Genomic DNA, 22,032 nt, shown 5'->3' with positions numbered 1-22,032 from the left:
TTCCAAAATGTTATGAACGCCCACTTAAAGCATGCAAACGGCAATCGCATTCACACTTGGGATTGTGAAAATATCACTGAAGCAACTTTCCTCCCTTTTCGGTCGCTATATTGTTGTGTGAGGACAAACTGAGATGTGCAGTATGTTTGTGCTGGCGGTGGGCTGAAATACAACACATCAACAATACTTCTATTGGTGGAGAAGCCTTTTCAAATGGACCCAACTTTGTCGAAGGGAATTTTATTTTTCTGCTGAGGGAAGCTTTGTTTCAGTATTTTTCTTTTTTTAGATTTCAAGTGTTTAATATGACAGTAAAACATTTTAAAATTTAGTTTAGAGGTCCAACTGAACACAAGATGCTCTTTATTGTATAATAATCAAAATGGATCTTTCCAATGCATCCAACAAGCACAGAATATAACATGTAAGGGCTGCTCATTGCTCTGTGGTGCTATTCCACTTGATGGCTTCTGGTTAAAAATAGACAGCTGGACGCAAATGTCTCTTTTCTGTCTCTGTGCCAGTCTTTAGTAGTGTGACAGTGAGTGACAGTGGTGTGCCACCAGCGTGTGGGATGTGTCAGCTGATGAGGGCAGCCTTTGATGGGGCAGATTCTGCAAATTATTCCTCTGCAGGTGTGGCTTCAACACGCCAGGAAGGGTCGTTACACATGTTTCCAATAGCAAATGGACAAAAGCAGTAGCTTGTAGATTGTTACGACAAAATACAAGGGGAGGCCAATGACTTTTTTTTTTTTTTTAATCTTTTCACCACAGTGGCTTGGACATGTTAAGAGGAGAGTAAACGTGTTTCATGCATTGGTCAGTTTTGAGAGTTCCTTTCAGAAAAGTGGAAGCTCCACCAAAAGTTAGTGTTAGATAATGCCGAATCTGCATATTACGTTTTAGAAAAATGTAACATAATACCAAAATAAGTGTTTTGATGTAAATGATCATCTGGGGGAGTTCGATGGTGATATCTTTTAGATATTTTTGCCCAAAGCAGCGCACTCTCCACGTCTCTCCACTGAGAGCTACCTGGGCCCCGTACCGTGTGATCAGACTGTGACACAATGCATGCCCATTGTTACAGGTATGACTCTAAATCCTTGCTGCTGAAGCGACTGGTCTGTGGTTGAGGACTTTCTGTGTGCCTTCGACTCACTGAGGATGTTTTTCTCAAGCGGCGTGTGGTACGCAGGTGTGATCCAAAGCTGTGATTCAACATGTTTTTGTTGTAACTAAGCAGAGAGCTGTAAGTGAACAGGAATACAAATGGATCCAGCCTGCTCAGGGAGCCGTGTGGCATGGTTTGAACAGAGCCCTCAACTGAGCACGGCTTTAGCAGTCCTCTCCATTTCCATATTTGTGTTTATCGTAAAAAAACACGTGGTTTGGATTCATAGAGGTAACTTATATGTTCCATTGTGAATGAACAATGGTGTGAAAACGTATTTGCATCACAATAGTATTTTCTCAGAAGTCATAAAGCATTGGGTGCTTTTCAACACACGGTTCCTTGGAGCAAAAGACGCATGAGGTGCTTTAGCTGGAAGAAATAAAGGGGCGTAATCTTTGGCACGCCAGCTGCCATGGCAAGGCTTTTGGACAGTTTTCATCATATTCTTTTACTTTTATGGATTATGAGAGAGCATTTTACAATATTTTTGTGAGCCAGGGATCCTGCCAGCATAATAAGACACAAGGCAGGGAGCCTTTCTATTATCATTCTATCAAAAATGTCTTCATCGTCCTTTATTTGTACAAACAATACCAACATGAACAGGGTTGGAGTACATACAAAAACCATCAGTATAAGTATATTAAATCTGCTGTCCTTGTAGCTATATGGGTGATTTTGAAGTTGAATGAAGAAAAGAAATAAAACAAACAACTGATGGGTTTTTTTCTTCCCATTTTGGAAACATTCCCCTTCATTCAATTGAGAGTGAGCAGATGTGCCAGCAGAGGGAACCAAAGCGTACGCTCTCAACCTGTCACACCAGGTGCTCGAATGGTTTTGAAGTGGAGAGCAAATATAAGCAAAGCCCCCACTTTTTGTGAACAACATGATTAAATAGCTAAATAACTAAATAAACAATTATGTGCTAATGAATCATTTGAACATCCCAACTTAAACATTCAATCGATTTACATAATAATGTTTCTAATTGGGTATTTTATTAGTTCAGGAGAGTGTTAATTTAATTCAGCTTGCACTTTAAAAACAGCGTAACAATTGCACGAATGTCGAGCGAGTTCTCTTTTAATCACGTGGTTACGACTTTGGTGTGTCAATGACAATACGCAACACGTAATGCAATAAGTAGAAAGGTGCTATAAACATGCAGCCCATTTATCATATGCTGGACATCCAGATAGGAATCAGACAACACAAATCTGTACACACTAAAAATGCATAACATGTGGTGGCAAGGATGACTGAAGGAGTAAACAAGGCAGGCATCTTGAAGCCGCTGAGGACAAAAGACCGCTCTCTGTTCAGCACAGATAGAAGTGGAAACTCCCTTTCTAATGCTTGCTTTTTATACATATATGTAAGCTGAGACTGGTGCACCCTTGTGATCTTGCCTGCCACTTTGACATATTTTCAAGGGTCTTTTCTTACTCATGAGGATGAGGAGGCACGCCCCTCCACAGGTTAAACAGCAATGTCGTAAAAGCTTTGACATTAAAGGATTATTGTGACGAAAATAGTTAGTGTCTGACATGTAAAGATGGAGAGGTATCGGGGAAGCCAGTGGTTGAACAGAGCACTGGTTCTTTTACAAAATCGAGTGCTCGTTCACCTCCTGAGTTCGAAATCGAAGCTGTCTGACTCTTTTTTTAATATCTGTAATTCCTATTTATGTTTGCAAACGCGAATGTGCTCTGTATTGCCTTCCTAAACAAATTAGTTGGATATTATTCAGTGAAGGAGTATTACAAACTATTTATGTTGATAATAGCCTGGAGTCTCAGACAGGTATTACAAGCATAACGTCGTGCCTCATAGCTTTCCAATGAATTAAACACTGTTAGCGGTGTTTCCACCGGCGTTAGCCGCGCTCCATCATAAATCACAGCAATGATAAGAGAGTTACAAGTCACTGATTTTCAGAATCCACATGTGCGCCGCTGTAATTACCTTCTTGCTCTCTCTGCAGGCCGCCTGGTAAAAGGCCAGATTGTGTTCTGCCTTGATTGGAAAAACACTCGAGTGAGAAGTGTGAAGCTGTGTATTGTCGAGTAACGTTGCTGATTATGGAACCTGAACCATCATCTCTGCTTGAACTACCTTACTTCGCGTTTAGTGAATTAGATTTTTTTCAAGGCCACTGAATTCATAAGATGATGAATAGACTAAAAGACCTCGTGGCGTGTTCGTCTTTAAATGAATGGTAATTGAACCCGTACTTGCATAGCGCCTTTCTAGTCTTCCGACCGCTCAAAGCCGTTTAACACTACATGTCATCATTCACCCATTCACACACTGATGGGAGGCGCTACAATGCAAGGTGCCACATCAGTATTATCAACTATTCATACACCGTAGGCGCAGCTACGGGAGCAACTTTAGGGTTAAGTGTCTTGCTTAAAGCTGCGCCCTTTTCTGTCCTCTGAAGTCAATCAGTTTTTCTTTAACTCCATTTTTACGTTACGTAGTCGAGGCAAAAATGTAACTTGTAAATGCATGCAAAAGGCAATAATAGTATAAATAAACAACTTCATTTATTTCACATTCTTTTTCACATTTATTGCAGTCAACTTTTGCTTCTGTGGTTCTTTCAGTTTCAGAAACTCGCATGATGGTAAATTCAGTTGCCTCTTCCAGCGGGCTTAATAATAAGGTTTTATATATTTAAATATAACATACTTGAATGATTCTAAGTCAGTCATGGAGTGTAATTAGCTTTTTTTTAAACATTATTTGTGTTTCTCTTTAAGATCATAAGAATGTGTACTTTAATCTACTGCCTGATCTGTTTCATATAGAGCTATAAAGAAAATGACTCCAATAAATGTATTACTATTATTATTCCTCTCATTTATTACTTTTATGGCAAGGGATGTCTCCAAACAATTATCTTTTAACGGAATACTTGAATATTGTGCAAGAATATCAACAACTGGACCAAGGCTCGCCTCAGGAATGCGCTTCGCTTGGAATATTAAGCTTTATGAGTTTACCGTTTATCCAGGCTTGAAGGGTGAAAGTTAATTGTCTTTTATTACTTTCTCATCGTGAATACGATAAAGTGGAAGATTACGTTTGCCCCATAGCATATAAAAGTGGCAATTTAAGATTTTTGACCATCAATAGTGCAATTTGAAGTGTTTTTTTTATAAGCGTGTCCCTGTTTTTTGTTGTTGTGGATGCTCACAAGTGAAGTTCTATTAAAGAAGAAATGTATTCAATACACTTGTTGACCTCAAGGTTACACACAAGTGTGTTAAGGTGAGTAACACTGACTAAACATTTAACTAATGTAAAGCTGCATTTTGAGGGCAGAAGAAGCACACATGTTAGAAGTCAAGACAAACAGAGACCGTCCATTGCAGTGGACTCCTCTCTGTCCCTGCCCGTTGAATGCACGTCCAATATTAACTTGTGGTTCCACTTTGGTTCAATCCATCAGTTCGGGTATTGCCAGTGCCTTGACTTAACCCCGACACCGAGTATTATTGTTTAATTTAAAAACGCAGTACTTATCACTCTGACATATTGCTTCAATAATTTCAGACCCAAAATCATGCTTCCACTAGACTGCATTGATTTCCTCTCAGCGTTCATTTCGTACTGATGAACTCTGCTCCTTGTAGCTCATATTCTGGGCAGTGGCTCCAGCCGTGGTGAACTCTGTCTGCCATTTTATGTCTCTCCTGTCTTCTCTACTTTTTTTTTTTTACTGCTCCTGCTAATGCATTTTCTCCGTCCACCTTTGCACTCGAAGTTTACTTTGACTGGCACTTTGCCGCTGACGGCTAGCGCACGGTAAATCAGATGACAGGCCGGCCGTGCGAAGGCAATCCATGTCCTGCTCTCTGCTGCTGCATGTTGTCCACAGTGAGCTGTCAGATAGCTAATATGGTTAAGACGAGGAGAAAAGCAGGTCAATGTTATCAGCTGCAGCACACTGTCCTGAGCCTTGTGCTACTGTCCATTCGCAGACAATGCCGTTGACTTTTCCCTTTCAGACTTCAAACTAATCTGGAATGAATTGGGACGTTGATACACATCTTGTGGTCTCGCTGTAAAAAGAAGACTGCCGTGTCTTTTGAAAGCGAGCGGCATTCATGACAGACTAACGTTTCTTAAGAGAAACCATACCGGGCTTTTCCTGAAAATGTACACAACACGGGAACAGACAGCACAGGACGAAGCATTTAAAGCAAAGATTTTAACATGCAACGACAAAGCGACCGGTTGATTTATTGTTTCAGCTTAAAAGCAAGGCTTGTGCAATTTTAGAGAAAAAGCCCAATTAGGGTTCAAAAATGTACATCCTGAATTGGCTCCTTGTGTCTTTCTCACAGGCGACATTCTTAACTCAACTTAATTCAACAAATGGCTCAACTCGACTGGATGAAACTGATTCGAGTGGGAAACTGATCAGCACAGACGGGTGTGTTGACTCCCCATCCAACTCTGGATGGGGAGTCATCCCCTAAGGATCTGCAAATACATAATTTAGGCTTGAAAACTTCCCTGTCAATTAATGCATGCACAAACACCTGGCAGAGTTATTCAGAGTCCACTAAGGAAGTCCCTAATATCAGAGTTACCCAGTGGCACTCTACGGTTGATGGCACATACCGCTTAACTGAGGGTCGCCCCGGTTCACAGCTTATAATTGCCTTCCCCATCATAGGTGACGCTTCAGTAAATATGACAGCCTCACTTTAACACGCCTTGGAAAACACAAGCCCAAAACAAATGGCGCTTTGCACGTCTGAGCAAATCACTGCAGGTGTCGCCTAATTATATCAGCCACTTACGCCCTCAGCTGATCTGTAAACAGCAGGACGGTCTTATCTTCGCCTCTTTTCCGTGTCCACCGATCCGCGGCGCTTTGATTGATGACGGTTTCCTTGAAACCGGTGCTTTTGCAGTGCCAGATAACACTTGTCCAGTTATTGGAAATCATGGTCTCTGGTGTTATCTGGTATGCACCTTTTGTAATTTGTGGGGAAAAAAGAAAAATCCAGTTTGTTAAATTCTCAGGAAATTTTGGCAAAAAGTCAAAGCAGTTTGGAAGGAAATTCTTCCAGTTTTCTCACCATGGGCTAATGTTTTGCAACATTTTGTTTTTTTTTTCAGTTAGTTTTTCCTTTCTCGATATATTGTATTTCACATAACCACTGGTGGTGAGACTGATTCATTGACGCCGTCAGGTCGTGTCCTCTGTGTCCACTCTGCCCAGACAGAAGGGATAAGATCCTTCCCTTGCGAGTACTGCGAATGGAAACTAAGTGACGAGACAGGTGGCAGCGGCGAGTGAGAAAAATGTGTAATCTTTCCCAAGATCGATGTCTATCAGTCTACAGAGGCAGATGGACAAAAAGGCTGCAGGTTTGTCTCTCAGACCTCTGCTGTTCATTACCCCAATAAGGACTGCAGAGACGGGGACATGCCAGACCTCAGTGCAGCGTGACATTTCAGACCCGCATCACCGAGAGACGCCGTCCGTCAAAGGTTGCGGATGACGGACGAGTTCTGTGTGAAACGTCATCGGGCGATTTTTAATGCAGTTTGTATTTTTTTAATCGTACGAATATGTGGTTTTAAGAATCATGCATCTCTAAAATGGATATTTTTATGAACGGATATCAAAAAATACCGTAGAATGATGAAATGAAATTCGTGTCCAAATTGGCTTCGATATATGTTGATACAATCTGCATTTCCACTGGCCGTGTGTCATCCACAGTGATTGCCAAAATCAACCCAAAAAGACAGATTCTTGTAGTAGCTATATCTATATCTTTTCCCCATTTTCTCCCTACTTACTTGTTACTATACATTCAGATACATAACTTTCAGCTGCAGAAATAGACCGTTTTGTTGAAGAGAAAAGGCTTTTTGTTATGTGATTTCAGTGGGATATGGACAAAGTCAACTACCCGTTTTTTAGATTGTTACTTAATGATTTATGTTCTGCTAGGATGTTTATTCAACACTTGAGTTGTCTTCTAAGAACAGAACCTTTTTGTGGCAGCGTTCATGTTCAATGAGATGTCATATGTTCGACATTATATTGTCTGACAAATATGTCACCACAGAGCTATCGGATCAACATTCAACATCAACATTGTGTCATCAAGTGCTTTTGTTCCCTCAAATCTTTGTTTCGCATCAATTTTCGACAGCTTATATTTTCCTTTTCCATTTCAAACACAAATTAATTTCGCAATTTTAGTCTTCCAAAACCAAATAGCCTTTCTCTGTCCATTAATGAGCAATGTTTTTCTTCTCCATCTGCCAGACCTGCCATGCTGTAACTATGCTAGAGTGGTGATTGTCCAGGATTTGTGTCGCGTTAATGGAGCAAGATGTGGGAGTGTAATATTTACCTGTCAGCAGCGTTGATAGAATCACACTCTAATAGTTGGATGGATGCACCGTGGCACAAAAACCCTACCCCCACTATTTCTTTCCCCTCATATGTCTCACTTTCTCATTCCTTCAATAATTCATTGGGCAGGTATAGTATCTCCATGCTGCAGCCACGTTATGATTGGTAAATCATTCCTACATGTTTTATTAACCGTGGGTCTACCAGGGAGTGTTTGGAGAGCTAAGCCACGGCAGAGTGAAGTCAGAGGCAATGCGTCCCTCTGGCTTCAGGCGACTTGGCTGCGTTATGGAAACTGTACATGTGGCTTGTGATATGGCTTCACTGATGTACTGCCAGTGGCCACATGTTGGCAGCCATGCTGTCAACGAGATGTTTCATCCCAGCCCGGGAGTCAACAAAGCATCCAACATTTAGGGTCGGCTAACACTCACAACGCGACGATGCTCATGGCAGCTGGGTGATGCTTTGAACCAAACCAGCAGTTGATCCTCATGCGAGTTTATTGTTGACTTTAATCAACTTACCATTGTTATGCAATAACAGTTTAACTTTTTTTAAATTTTTAATTTATAATTGTGGCCCTCTGGTGCCTTTTTTTGGTACTCAACAGAGTGCAGATTTAACATGATCCTCACCAAATTCAATTAAATTGCTGCTATCACACGTTTAGTTTATCCTGCAATAAGTGCTTTATTAAGCCGATTAGTTGCAGTGGAAACAAGCTCCAAACACAACACTGAGACATTACCATATTTAAAGTGTATATATGGTACAGATGTTCACAAACAGCTGCTTTTCTACACACTTCAGCAGACACAGAGCAACATTGGCTTTCAATTTGGTCTCTGGAGAAAATAATCTGTCTCTTACGCTTAAAAAAATGCTGTATTCTCACTAGTTGCTCACTATATCTGTTTGTCCTTAAAGATGATATTTAGTGGGCTTTTAAAACTTTCTTTGCTGAAAATCTGTAGCCTGCTGGGTCAGAAAAAAGATTGAATCCCCTTCACATGAGTGACCTTCACATTACAGCATTTGATCAATTGTTGATGTATACATTTTGAAGCTTTCAGGTTTAATCAACAATGTTTTTGCGATCCCTTCACCTGCAGTCGGGACAATTATGTTTGTCCTGACTTTGGTCTTCGACAAAGAACATTTACAGACTAATGTGGGCCGATCAGAAGGCAAGGTCCATTCTAATGGCAACCTGGAACGAGAAGCTGTAGCCTCGTCAGTCACTCTTTACTGGAAGCATACGTCACTGCATTGTTGTCTGAAAAAGCCTTTTCCCCTTCTAATTCAATTTCAAGAACAGTGCACTCACTCAAACTGTCCATGCAGTCTTATATCCTCAGTATGTATTTTTCCCTTTGTATGAGACTAGCATGGTAATGACTCCTCACATGGCCAGGCGCCATCCAGATCAAGTAGAATGGGTCTGCTGAATATTATTTTTCTTTTTCAAACAGCTTCATGCTGAATTATTCAAAAAGATTGTATTTATTTTTAATTTCAAAAGCGGGATTACGTGCCTCATTTTCCATACTGTGTTGTTCGTAAAAAAGCAGCAGCAGATGGATGAATGTAAATGAATGCATGAGAGTTGTTTTACATTTCTGAAATAAGCTGCTTCTTATTGAACATTTGTCATATTGAGTAAAGTGGTGAGTGATTCACTGACGTGATTGTAAATGGAATAAAAGAAAAAAACACAGCAAAGGACGTTTCTTTGGCTCAAAATAGTGCATCTTTTGTTCTGGAAAAACTGTTTGAAAATACAAATTGATTAAAAAAGTAATGAGCTTGAAATGAAGGGATTCAATTTTTATTGAAGACTGGAAATAATTATTCTGGTGGTGGATGAGATGAGATGACTACACAAGGGCAGTAGATGGTGGTGTCTTCACTCATTTGCTACAACATCGACTTCATAAAACACACGCGCGCGCCCGCACACACACACACACACACACACACACACACACACACACACACACACACACACACACACACACACACACACACACACACACACAGGCTTTCTTGGTCCTCTTTAACACTCCACTACATCTCAGTGGAATCAAACTCCTTTTGGAAATAAGCAGTTACATTTAATGAAGTGGTTTGGATCAATACTATTTCTCATCTCACTAATACACACTCAGGTGCTATTAAAGTATGTATTATGTTACTGTTTTATGTGCACATTTGTGAATTGTGTGCATTGGAGTTTTCTCACAGCTTCTTTAAAAAAAAAAAAAAAAACATGAGTAAGACTTTCAAAAGCCTCGTTTCAATAATAATTTGAAGCGTGAGAGATTTATTTTGTCTTTTTGAAGTAGATTATAATAACTGAATAACAAGAAAGCTATTGTTTTGGCTGTCTGTCCAGCTTGAGTAGAATAATTTCCCACTTCTTTCCTCATCATCGTCATCTTCAACGCACACGGCCTGAAAAATAGTGCCATTTCCATGATTTAATGAGATGAGCAGATGGTAAAAGTGTTTCACCACAGACTTACACACCATAACTTAAAACCTACGACCTTTGAAAATGAATTGAGGTATCTTGTGCCGGCAATTAGTGCTGCATTTTAATTTTCAGGATTTGTTTCTAGCAGCATGATACAGGCCAATTACTGGGTAAATGTTAAATCCTAACATTTGTAAATGTAAAGATTTCAGATCAACTGCCTCCGTGGTACATTTATATGAAGAAATATTATTTTTAGAAAGCAATTCTTGGGGATTACGGTTAGCCTACATGATGCATACTGTCTGGTACCACTGACTCTCAAGCGCTCTACAAAGATATAAGGGCAGGTAGAAATGTTCAACAGTGGCAGGTGAGGAAAAAAAAACTTCTTTTATCGTACGTTTGAAGTCAATGCGCACAATTAAGGCTGCAGCTCATGAGAGGTTGTGCGTCTTCCACTGTAGCCCCACTCCTCCCCTCTCCCTCCCTCCATCCCATCTCCCTCCCTCCCGGCTCCCTCGCTCATATCCACTCCCTCTCGTCTTCCCTCTCTGTACTTTGTGGTGAGAGCAGTCAGTGTGCCTGAGAGAGAGAAAGAGAGCAACAAACTGTCACAAAAGAGAGTTTTGTGAGCCGAGGAAAGAAGAAAGAGGGATTTAGATCAACCTGCATGGACTTTTTTCTCGTTTTTTGATTCAGCATTTTTAAATTCTCAGTGACCCCTCGAGATCAGAGAGATCCTTAATGACTTCAGGCTTCTCACAGACCTGAGACCCGTATTTCTTGCTCTTAAACTTCATCCAATTTTAGCTCAACCCAGACTGGATTTAGGGAGCAGGCGAGCAGTAGGCGGGTGCCAGGAGGCTCCCGGCCCGTGCGTCAGGGCTGGTGTAGTCCTGGAGTGGGTGCAGGGGAACTGGAGCGCAGTGCCGGGTGGCAGCGCTCGACCTGGCGGCGTCCCGGAGGGCGAAGAGGCCGGCTCGGGCTCGGGGTCCGGCTCTGGGTATGGTGGCGTGGAGTGGGCCGAGGGTGGAGCAATGCTGAGCGCGATCTGGGAGACTGAGGGGCTGCAGACGGTGGGCATCGTGGCGCTGGTGTTCGCCTCGATCAAGCTGCTGCACCTCCTGGGGCTCATCAGCTTCTCAGAGGGTAAGACAACCGATGGGGACTGAGGGACAGAAGCGGAGAAAGGAGAACGATGACACAGAACTGGAGCTATCTGATAGCATGTGTCATGGATATTTCAAAAAGCATTTCCTTTGACGCGGGAAATGGAAACTTCAAGTGTGTTTCAGAGGAGTTCTAGCAGCCACAAAGCTAAAACTCCTTTAAACACACTTGATGTTTTCTTTTGAGAACTTGACAAGCTAATCTAGTGTGATGAGGCTGGAGGGAGTTATTGAGCGATACAGACAATGTCTGATTGCATATGATTATTCTAACTGTTCTTGGTTTGTGGGGCCCATTTCCGGTTTAATTCTTTTGCGTAATAATTCATAAATGTGTGTACAGTCTTATCAATTTGCTCAAATTACAACTTTGCCACGCATCTGCGTCTCATTGTGGAACCCGTCTCACTCTTCTGGCACAGAAAGGCTTACTAAGCGTGAATGTTTCAGGCCAAAATAAACTGTTTAGTTTGGACCTCTCTGGTCTCATTAACTAAAGTAGAGCAGCACAGTAAGCAGTTTGAGCAAAATAAAATTACTGCTGTTTCGGAAGCGCGCCTAATTTTCTAATTAGTATAATCAATAAGAAGCCTCCAACGCTGCATGCATATTCAGGGGGATGAGAAGAAAAGTGCCTGTGTCTAATAGTGGGGAGCTGACCTGACCCGTGAAGTCTTTAGATGGAGCACGGCGGTGTTATAGCGTCCGCGTAGTGGCTGAGGTTGTGTTATTTACATGGGAGCAGTGTTTTCATCAGGGGAGACCTGGGAAGCTCACGCTTAGCGAAACATTGACATGCTTCACTAAACAGCGGCGAGTTGAGTCTTGCTCTCCCTCTCGCGCCGCATTAAGAGATGCAGCCGACATGATGTTGATTATTTTCCGTAGTGGGATGATAGAGTTGTCGAACCAGTGTGCCGAGCGCCGTTCGCCTGATTGTGTGATCTGTTTTCCATGCCGGTGTCTCGGAGTGTAATTACTGACAGAATATCTGCTGTCTGAGCCCGTGGTACGTGGCGAGCAGTCAATGCGGGTGTTGATGTTTTATGTCATTTTCAGCAGAGGAAGGGATGTCCAAAGTTGTGATGTGGGAGTCTGAAATCTATTTAGGGTCATAGGTTTGGAGATACACTTGATACATAGGCATTGTAGATGAAGCTTTAAGGCTGCAACAATTTCCATTTTCCATTAATATGTTGATAACTTTCTCGACTCCTCAATTTGTGAAAGAAAAAGCATCAAAACCATCGTTGAACCCAGCAATCATTGGCATGTAAGCTTAAAAATGAATACATTCTAAAAATAGTAAACTTATTGAATAATCATTTCATCTTTAATGCAAACTTCACTGGAGCTGCATTTAGTATATTTTAGTATTTTTTCTTCTTTATTCATCTTTGAGTCTATGAAGTGACAGACAATAGCGAAAACTATGCATCACAATTTCACACAGCCCAAGGGGACATCCTCAAGTACTATGTTGTTTTGCTCAGCAACAATTTTAACAATTCAATTTTAACAATTCAAAATGTAATATATATATATATATATATATATATATATATATATATATATATATATATATATATATATATAAAGAAATGCCACTGATCATCGCAACAATTGACCTTTTTGATAGATACCACTTAAATAATTCCTTCTTTGTCCATCTACTAATCCATTAATCAACTCATAATTGCAGCATTTAGCTCCACACACTGTAAAAGTGCTGAGATTGTAATTCAGGACCTCCTTGCTCTGAGGTGACAGACCTCACCACTTAGGCATCACACCGCCTCCCTTCATAACGAAAACCAAACAGTCACAAAAATTCCCTTGTGTTCACCTTGTTGAAACACAAATCCCCTTTTGCAGCTGACACCTTCTGCAAGAGGCAAAAATGTTTGTTTTTCAAAACCTCTCGGGAAATGTTTCACTGAGCGTGCACGCTCTGCTTAACATTCATACAGTCAGACACGTTGGCAGCTGGGAGCTGCCCAATACGGTCACATCCCTCCACTGCCGGCCACCTGAGCAGCTCCGCTGAGGCCTCTGGGGGTAGGGAGGGAGGGGGGGGATACTTTAAAAGCCCATGGGTGGTAAAAGCAGAGTTTCTCAGCTGGGCTGCAAATCTGTCATTTGGCAGCAAAAGGAACTGCAAGCTTTATCCATACAGAGTCGCAGCAGACGACACATTGCAAGCGGGTGGGGGTGGGGGGTCACGTCTGGCCTGCGGTGAGAGAGACTGTACAACACTCTGATCAATTCTACAGCAGATTAAAAAGGTTGTCAGATCTGAAAAAAAGCTGTTAATTAACGGCCTCTCCGTGTCACTGGTCTGGCATGCTTCCTTGTTGGAGAGAAATAACAAGATCATTGCATCAGCCAATGCACAACCACCAGAGCATTGTACGATGAATATATGCAAGGCAGCAAGGCATGGCGAGCGGTGTGTGTGTGTGTGTGTGTGTGTGTGTGTGTGTGTGTGTGTGTGTGTGTGTGCGTGTGTGTGTGCGTGTGCGCGCGCGTGTGTGCGTGTGCGCGCGCGTGTGCGTGCAGCCACTCAAAGTTTAATTCTGAATGAAGCTGTTGCTGATATGTGATGTAAGTGTTAGCTCAACATGGCTCGTCAAATATTTGAATGAGCCCTTTTGTCGGAAATTCTATGACTATTCTAGAAATGTGTTATTTGGATGCAACATAACAAGGAACACATTTCCCTTTTTGTTTCTCTGATCCACTCTTGTTCTCTCTACACACCATGATTATTTTTGCACACATGTACATTTCTGCGTATACTCATACAGCACAGAGCTATTAGTGCAAAGTGCTGAGCAAAACCTCATAGGGTGCAGACTAATCAGTGTGTCACACAATACATTTCTCTGGTTCAGTTGTATACAGCAACAACCCCAACCCTCCTCAGTCAAACAAACAATCTCACACACACACACATTCACAAGTACACCATTTCACAAACGGATGAAATGTTGTGTCCATTTGGACCCGCCATCTGCTCTAAATGGGCGGGAGTGCAAAGAGAGTGTCTGGAGCCATTTAACAAAGTTCTTGTGTTTTCTGTCTCCTTGATGGGGATTTATGGCCTGGCCACAGAGAGAGCAGAGATACTGAGTGTCAGCGCTGACATGGGCCGGTTCTTCTGCCAATTCATTGAAAATGTAGCCAAAACTCAATGTCACAAGAAGTTGTCACATAAAGATGGCCTTCTTTTCCTTCTGTGTATGTACTAATTCATTATAGCATGACCAACAGAAGCTGATTTTTTTGTATTTTATTTGCTCAGTTAACCCAAAAAAACATTCCTCCTATTTATATCACATGATTGGCAAGAACTTGTATAATGTCACTCGTTATATTGTTGTTGTGATATTATATATTCTATTTTTACTGTTAGGTAAGGAACAATATCTGGTTCATTGTCCTGCCCCAATAATGTTACTTTTCAACCACGTTCTATGTATGGTGACACTGGGTGCTTCTGTGGTTCAGGCAGCTTTATTTAGCAAATTTTAGAAAACTCACATGTCAAGCTTAAAGGGTGAGCATGGTAAAAATCACCTGCTGGATATAAATAAGCATGTCAGTATTTCCATTGTGAGCAGTTAGCATGCTAACATTAGCCCTTCAGGGCCTTAGAACGGCCTCTCAGCGACTCCACTGGCTATACTCTTGTTTAATCAAAGCCAAAAATCAACGCACTTTACTTGGCGTGACTCATATCCTCCTTTTTCACATTTCCAGTTGGTTGTTAACGGTCAACCTTTGATCAAGTTCCATCTCGTGGTCCATTCTCAGATACAGGACGTTTCTCAGCTTGACTGTCATCCAGCACTTGAACGATCGCTGGAGAAATATGGAAAGTGGCGGAACTTTTTTTTGGGGGGCCTCCGAATTTTGAACATGAAGCAAAGCACATTGATTTTTTATGATAAAACATATGAATGACCTTTCACCTGTTTGGTGGCATTCAATTGTGATCCAGCAGTTCTGACGTGCCTGTCATTGACGATCACATCATGTGGTTATAAACAGCAGGAGAAACACAGTTATCTTTTCGAGGCCAAGGCAGTCATAGCGGTCTTCCTGTACAGATATTAATGGTGTTTAAAGTCGGCTGCCTGCCAATAATTTGAAATGCGGTAAAATATTGAAGTGTGTTCTTCATTTTGTTAAGTGCAGGAGTGTGTAGACTTCCGGTACTCTGTTTTATGGGCATGGTAAGAACTCCATCTTTATGGGATTGTTTTCTGGGTTCACTCCCACATCCATCATCAAAGTTGAGTTAGCAGAAGTTGTGAGTGTATTTTTCATTATTTAAAATGCGGGCATTTTAGGTCCGGCTAGCTAATTTAACAGCTATGCATTGAGGAAATAAATTGCATTAATAACTCGAGAAAAATTAAACAATGGAGACAATAACTCAGTTGCAGGTTGTGAAGTGTTTAGATATTTTGCAAGCAGCTCTCCTGCTAAATGTAATTGCTTCTACACATTTCATTCAATTTAAAGGACAACAATCAACTGCCCCAATTACCCTTTGGCTATTTTCCATGCGGCCTATTCAGAGCGATGACATGATTGACTTAACCTTTGAACGTCCACAATTATACGTCTCTCTGGTGTCTTTAGGCGCGCCGGAGGAGATTATTGAAAGAGGACTCAATTTGAGTCAGGACAACAAGTATCACTCAGGCAATCAATTTTGACAAAAACATCAATGAGTATGAATTGTGATAGGAGGATGATGGCAGATGCTTCTTAGTCAAAGATCTGATAGCTGATTGCTGTGCTTAAAGGCAGGGGAGCTGGAGGTTTAATTAAATGATACATGTGCTCTTACAGTGCAGGGTAGTAGAGTGTCTGTAAAGCACTATCTCTCGATATCCTGAGTTCTTATTGAACGCCATTGGGATTAGTACCATACCACTTCTTGGCTGTGCAGTTTCTGAGGGTTTTATTAAAGTTGCATAGTTTTAGCTTAAGTGTTGTTATGAAAGTTAGGTTGTTAATGAACCTTGAGTTATCCCCAGTGCTTTGAAGCTGCACATGTGGTGTTTATTTTTCAATCAAGGTTCCGCAACTCGTATGCACATTCAGCATGTTCACTTTAATTAGCCAACAAAATGAATAGTCATGTTGCCACATGACTCCACCAGCAATATTAAGCCAAGGACATAGATCCTCATGCATAATACAGTTGTACTTTGCCCACAATATATATACATCTATATAATTGTGTCTTTTTCCAGGCTTTAGAGACCCTTCTGATTCTCATAGATGAAGAAAGAAAATCGTTGAATGTTTCTTTTGTGCTGTCGGCATCCTGCCTTCCTTGTTAGTATTGATTGTTTCTGACTGGAATTCAATCGCCAAGTTAATTTATTCCTTCTACTTATTGAGGATAACATTTCTGATGCCGACCACAGCGAGACCAGGCTATTTCCACCACTTTGCTTTCATTAGACAGGTACACTAATGTAAATATAATTGAAACAGTGGGATGGAAAGTGCCGACTTGGACCTATAGTCAACCGATCTCATTACGAGTGATCTCCATTGTGTATGCTGACTCCATCAACTGCGCAAAATAATTCTATTAGAAAGCGTCCTGTCACAATACTGGCTAGCACCTCTGTATTACAGTAGTGAGGGAAAGCCTTAATGTAATAAAAGTAATATAAAGTAAGCAAATAAAAGTGTAATCGACCCTGCGAGCCAATTTAGTCTCAAATCTCCACAGACACAATATGGCCTCCCTGTGTTTGTCTTTTGGCTGAGCTGCAGTAAATAGAGAAAGATGCATTTCAATTACAGTGTTTTGGGATATCGACAATGAATATCTTGACAGAAGAAATCCATTAATGCACTTTTCTGAGTGACTGATAGCATCAGTGTGAGTTTCCTGTCAGCAGCTGGGATATGAATGACTCACTTCCACACGAGTGAGAAAGACTCTCCCCTCTTTGCGTGTCTCTAATCCTTTGTCCCACTTTGTAATCTTAAACATGACTGCTGTAGAAATGGCAGAATACCTTCTCTTCCAATGCCAGAGCAAGGGTGTTGTTTTTTTTTTTGTTTTTTTTTTTAAACATTGAAACACCTCCAACTGACAAATGTTTGCAATTAGAAGCCCAGACTGCTCTCTCCCCCAGACTCCAATAAAGTCCTCGGACCTCTGATGGTGCCATTATGGCCAGCGTGAGAACATGCTCTCCCTCATAACAGACCTTGGCCTTCAGTCCCCAAAGCTCCAGTCAGTAACACTCAGAACAGCAAATCACAGCATTTTGTTTGACTTCCAGACACTATTTCATAAACAGATTTGCTTATTTGCCCCTATTGCAGAAAACGCTGGTGAGTGCGTTCTCTTTGACAGTATCGAGCGACATTATTTTGTGCTACGTTGCTTTCTGTCTGGCAATAGCTAACCTGAAGGGAATGAGCAAGGCTTCAGTCCATTTGGCTGTACACGCAGAGTTATTCCCAGGATGTTTGGACTCTGCCTTTCATTATTGGCAGGAAAGCACACAATTTGATGTAATGTCCCAGGGTAAGTAAATTCATCATCTCATCAGAAAGATTGCAAAACAGTGTTTTGTTTTGATTTATTCAGGACCATTGGACAGATTGTTGGCCTTTTTATATTCCTACCAATGTCCCCAATTGGCATTTGTTTTAAGACAGGCCATGCAGATACTCTGCCTCCCGCTTCCTCACATTTCACATTTGCCATTTTTCCTGCCTGCCATAAGAAACTGGAAGCTGTTTTATTAAATAACAGCGAAGACATATCGTTCTTCCTGACTCCAGTCTTTGAGCTTATTTGTATTTGGGCACACCAAATGGAAACAAATGGCAGACCTGTATCCACCCCTTGTCTTCCATGTGATTTATCTCATATAAAATGAGCTTTGCTCAGTACCCAGTGTGACTGTCTGAATTGCTTTTCTTTTATTGACTTGAATCGGCAGATCTAACATTTGCAGAAGCAGTATTGTAATCAGCAGAAGTCCACAGTTGGCAGCTCTGGTATTCTGGATGTTGGCCATCATTTGATACCACAAAGTGGAGAGTCAGACATTGCAAAGGGGTTCGCTGGTTAATCTTCTGTCCTCGGGCAGATCTGGACATTTATGTATCGTTGCACTTCCATTCGCTTTATCACAGTTCACTCATTTAATCAAATGGCATGTTTCCATTGGGATTAGTGTTATGGAAGGAAGGGTGTAAACAGCTAGGTGTCATCTCCAATGCACATGTTATTATCAGCTTATTTTAACGTGCTCCTGTGTAGGTTCACAAGATCCCACCAGATCCCACTCACCTCCAATGGAGTATATATCTTGCATAATGTGTATATCCATATTCCCCCCTACCCGTGTGGCACAGTAAAAACATTCATCTGAACTATGGAAGGTATTGCATATATAGTGAACTCTGTTTCAGTCTAATCCTTCCATCTAATGTGGCTCTGCCCCAAATCTCAACGTGTTGTATCTCAACATGTTGTATGTCTGCATTATGCCACATTCCCTTATGTTTTGAATTAAAGAGGCAGATGGATCATCTGTAAGATTTGTGACATTACTTGAGCAATAAATAAATCAAAATAGCCACACAATATTGCCAATTTCGTATTCTGTTGGGAGGTGACTAACGCCAGTAGCGTTAGTGCAACTTTGGGCAAGCAGGTCAGATTGATATCACGATTGCTTTTGGGGGAATCTTGCCAGCATGGATAAAGTCCCGGTTGCCAGACGCTGCTCATCTGCGGTCCTTGTTTCTGTCTCGCTCTGTGTAATTTCAGTTGATTGCAAGCTGAAAAGTGTCTGTCACGTTTGTCCCCGTTTCACTCAAAAACAACATGCAGCCTTGGGACTCAACGCTGGAATGAGGTGTTAAAGTGAACCTGCTGCCTGCACACTGAACCAATAAATATTCGGCTTAAAAATAATCTATCCCCCCTGGCGCTTTCTGATTGGCTTTGATTTAATTTGCTCACAAGGTGTTTGCCCTTGCATTTGTATTATAGATCATATGGCGATATGACTTTCTGTAAATATCTCATGGCCAGACTGTTAAAGCTGACCTTTTAGAGAGATGGAAGAGTTTAAATTCAAAATCGAAAGAGGTATTGACCAGCCTGCTCAGCATGCAGCCACCAACCGTGAGCTTGGACCTAAATATCAGGCAGTTAAACAAGCAGTTTTTCAGCTACTACTGGGATATTCTTCACTCTGTATGACCATGTTTGGGTTTCATAATGATGAAATACTATTTATCTTAAGTCTGAAACACCTGCAAATGATGGATCTTCAGGAACATTATTAATTTGACTATGACTCTGCAGTTGCATTAAACTGCGTCCAGATGTACAAGAGACAAAGACCCCACTGGTGTGAGGACAGTTAGCCTCCTGCAGTATAGCCTTTAATGTCAAATACATCAATTCAGCAAACAACATCAAGGGTAGTTGTTTAAATACTCTCTGTGGACTACTTCATTTTCTTGGTTCCCAATTAAAATTCACCTCCCTGCTACATTCTGACATGCAACAATGAATTACTTCTGAACTTAAAAACCAGAATGATAACCAAAGAGTCAGATTAAAATGCAGAAAGATAAAATGTCCCAGAAATTGGTTACTGATGAAACTATGCCGAAAGCAATGATACAATCATATTAAAGCCCAAGAATTACAATTCAAATTTGAATTCTCGGAAATATCTGCTTTAAGCCTGACAGTAACTGCAATAACCTCCACCTGTTTTGTGACTGTTTACATATTTTGCCTTTAAAAGGACAGCAGTTGACACAGTACAGCCTTGTGATGAACTGGATACCCTGAGATTGCTGCTTGATTGTGCTGTGTTGAATTGCCAGGACTTGGAGCAGGCTATATTAGGAGTGAGCAAAGGTTGAGATAAGATCAGTATTGAGTTCGGTCCAGGTGTTATGTTTGTCAGGATGGTGTGTCATCAACAGTGGTAGCTTATTGATTGGACGCGTCAGTTTCTGTGAATAAATCTGATTTATCTCAGTTTCTTTTGACAGTTCTGATCAGGTGACGGAAGACTTGTGTGACTATCAGACTAATCTGGTGAACACAGTGCTTATTCCTTTATCTTGTCATGTCTTCATTTGTAGAAAAATTGGTGTGATCAGCCTGAAAGTCTAAAAATCAAACCTATCACTTTTTAAGTATAAATTGGCTGCTACACATGCAGCTTCAAAAGGGATGTAATGCTGATCCTGACAGTATTTGTGCCATCATTAGCTTTAATGTGACTCATGCGTTAGTCTCCATATATTCATTTTTTACGTAGTCATCCAAAACTGTAACACTCGCTAACCACGGTCTGGGTGTGGTCAGAGAGATCTCGGACCGCTACTGAAGCTGCTGAGGCTCATATGCTGGGTGCTGTGGCCTGATCCAAGACAGCATCATTTAAACTGTCAGAGGATAAGTTGTGCTCCCTTGGAGCCATGGCCTACTTTCGTGAGCTCCGCCTTCTTGGCGCCACGGCGCGAAAGGGACAGCGAGGAGCTGGCGCTAAATTGTATAAGTTTAAGACCTTGTCACAGACACACACACAGAAACACGACAAAGCTCTTGAGAAAAGACGACGATGCTAGTATCACATATCATGCATGCAGATGTGGCTGCACTATTTTAGTCTGATAACATCGAGGGGAAAAGGCCTGTAACGAGTAAGGGAGGACATACAATGCCAGGTCTGATGAATGCTATCAACGCCTAAATATTAAGAATTATCTTGCCCAATTTCACACAGATTAAACCCAGTTTTATTTTTTATCTCGCACTGCAAAAGGGGCTTTTGCACTTAATGTATTAAATTCATTCATCTCATGCGGACCTCCAGGCTATCATTTGCCTCTGCGTAGCATTTACTGTAGTTACTCCCTCAAACAACAAAGAAGCAGCAAGCTCAGCAGCACCGCTCATCAAACTGTGTTCTTCAGCACGAGAATCGATCCACGATTTATCGATACCAAGCAGCATTTCGTGGTCAACGCAACACGTTTTAGTTTGCACATGATATAGATTCATCAAAGGTTTGTTTGCTGCTCTTTTTCGGTTTATGGATCTAGTTGATTTAGGGCTCGGGAGGTTTTGCCCTGCAGCTTGACTTTGCCTTTGAAATAAACCACTCATGAATCACAAATCTTGAAGGAGCGTGGCGGATGAACTATGACCGATCAGTCCTGACTCATTTCAGTGGGTTAAACAGTCACTTTAATTTTTCAAGGTTGAAGTATGTTTGCAACTTTGTCAGCTCATTGATGAAGAAGATACTGCACATCAGATTGTGGCTTTAATCTTCAGAGCTAGTTACACTATGTCCCGTGGTAATTATATTTAGCTGAGGCGTTTTTCTTTGTTGTTTACCCTTGAAAGGCATTCAATCTCATTATCTTGTATTGCTGCAGGCTGAAACGGATAAGCCAGCTCTGTTACTCTGGGGTGGCTATGAATTACATTTCTGATGACTTGCACAGTCAGCTGCAACCTACCGTTACAGCAGCAGCCACCTAACAAGCTGCTGTGGTCAGGGTTTTTCTTTCAAGGAAGGCAAAAGTATGGCATGACTTTGTGTGTGCACGTGATGACTGAATCAGTAAAATGTTTAGCCTCCGCAGAATCTTTCTCTATCGCTTGATATACTTGATTCCTCAGGACAACAACATCCATTCATGTTATTTTTTTAAACAGCAAAAAGGTAATCTCCAATCTTTGTGTGTAAGGGCACCAGAGCACCGCT

At 41.3% G+C, this 22,032-nt stretch overlaps 1 protein-coding gene across 7 annotated transcripts in view; it reads left to right on the top strand.

The window, feature by feature from the left end:
• Positions 1–22,032, top strand: part of kcnip4a (potassium voltage-gated channel interacting protein 4a) — a 110,352-nt gene that overhangs the window by 76,117 nt on the left and 12,203 nt on the right. Inside the window, exon 1 of one of the 7 annotated variants that reach the window (XM_068587319.1) lies at positions 10,993–11,207. The exons of the other annotated variants lie outside the window; for them this stretch is intronic. Coding sequence (XP_068443420.1) covers positions 11,096–11,207 — 112 coding nt within the window. The 5' untranslated portion in view covers positions 10,993–11,095. Of the gene's footprint in view, positions 1–10,992; positions 11,208–22,032 lie in introns of those variants that run through there. 7 annotated transcript variants of the gene reach the window in all.

The sequence above is a fragment of the Clinocottus analis genome, unplaced genomic scaffold, assembly GCF_023055335.1.
Source record: "Clinocottus analis isolate CAN_PGR_092001 unplaced genomic scaffold, fCliAna1.0.p SCAF_21, whole genome shotgun sequence".
In the NCBI taxonomy this organism is placed as follows: Eukaryota; Metazoa; Chordata; class Actinopteri; order Perciformes; family Cottidae; genus Clinocottus; species Clinocottus analis.
This window is presented reverse-complemented; position numbering and strand designations above follow the sequence as displayed.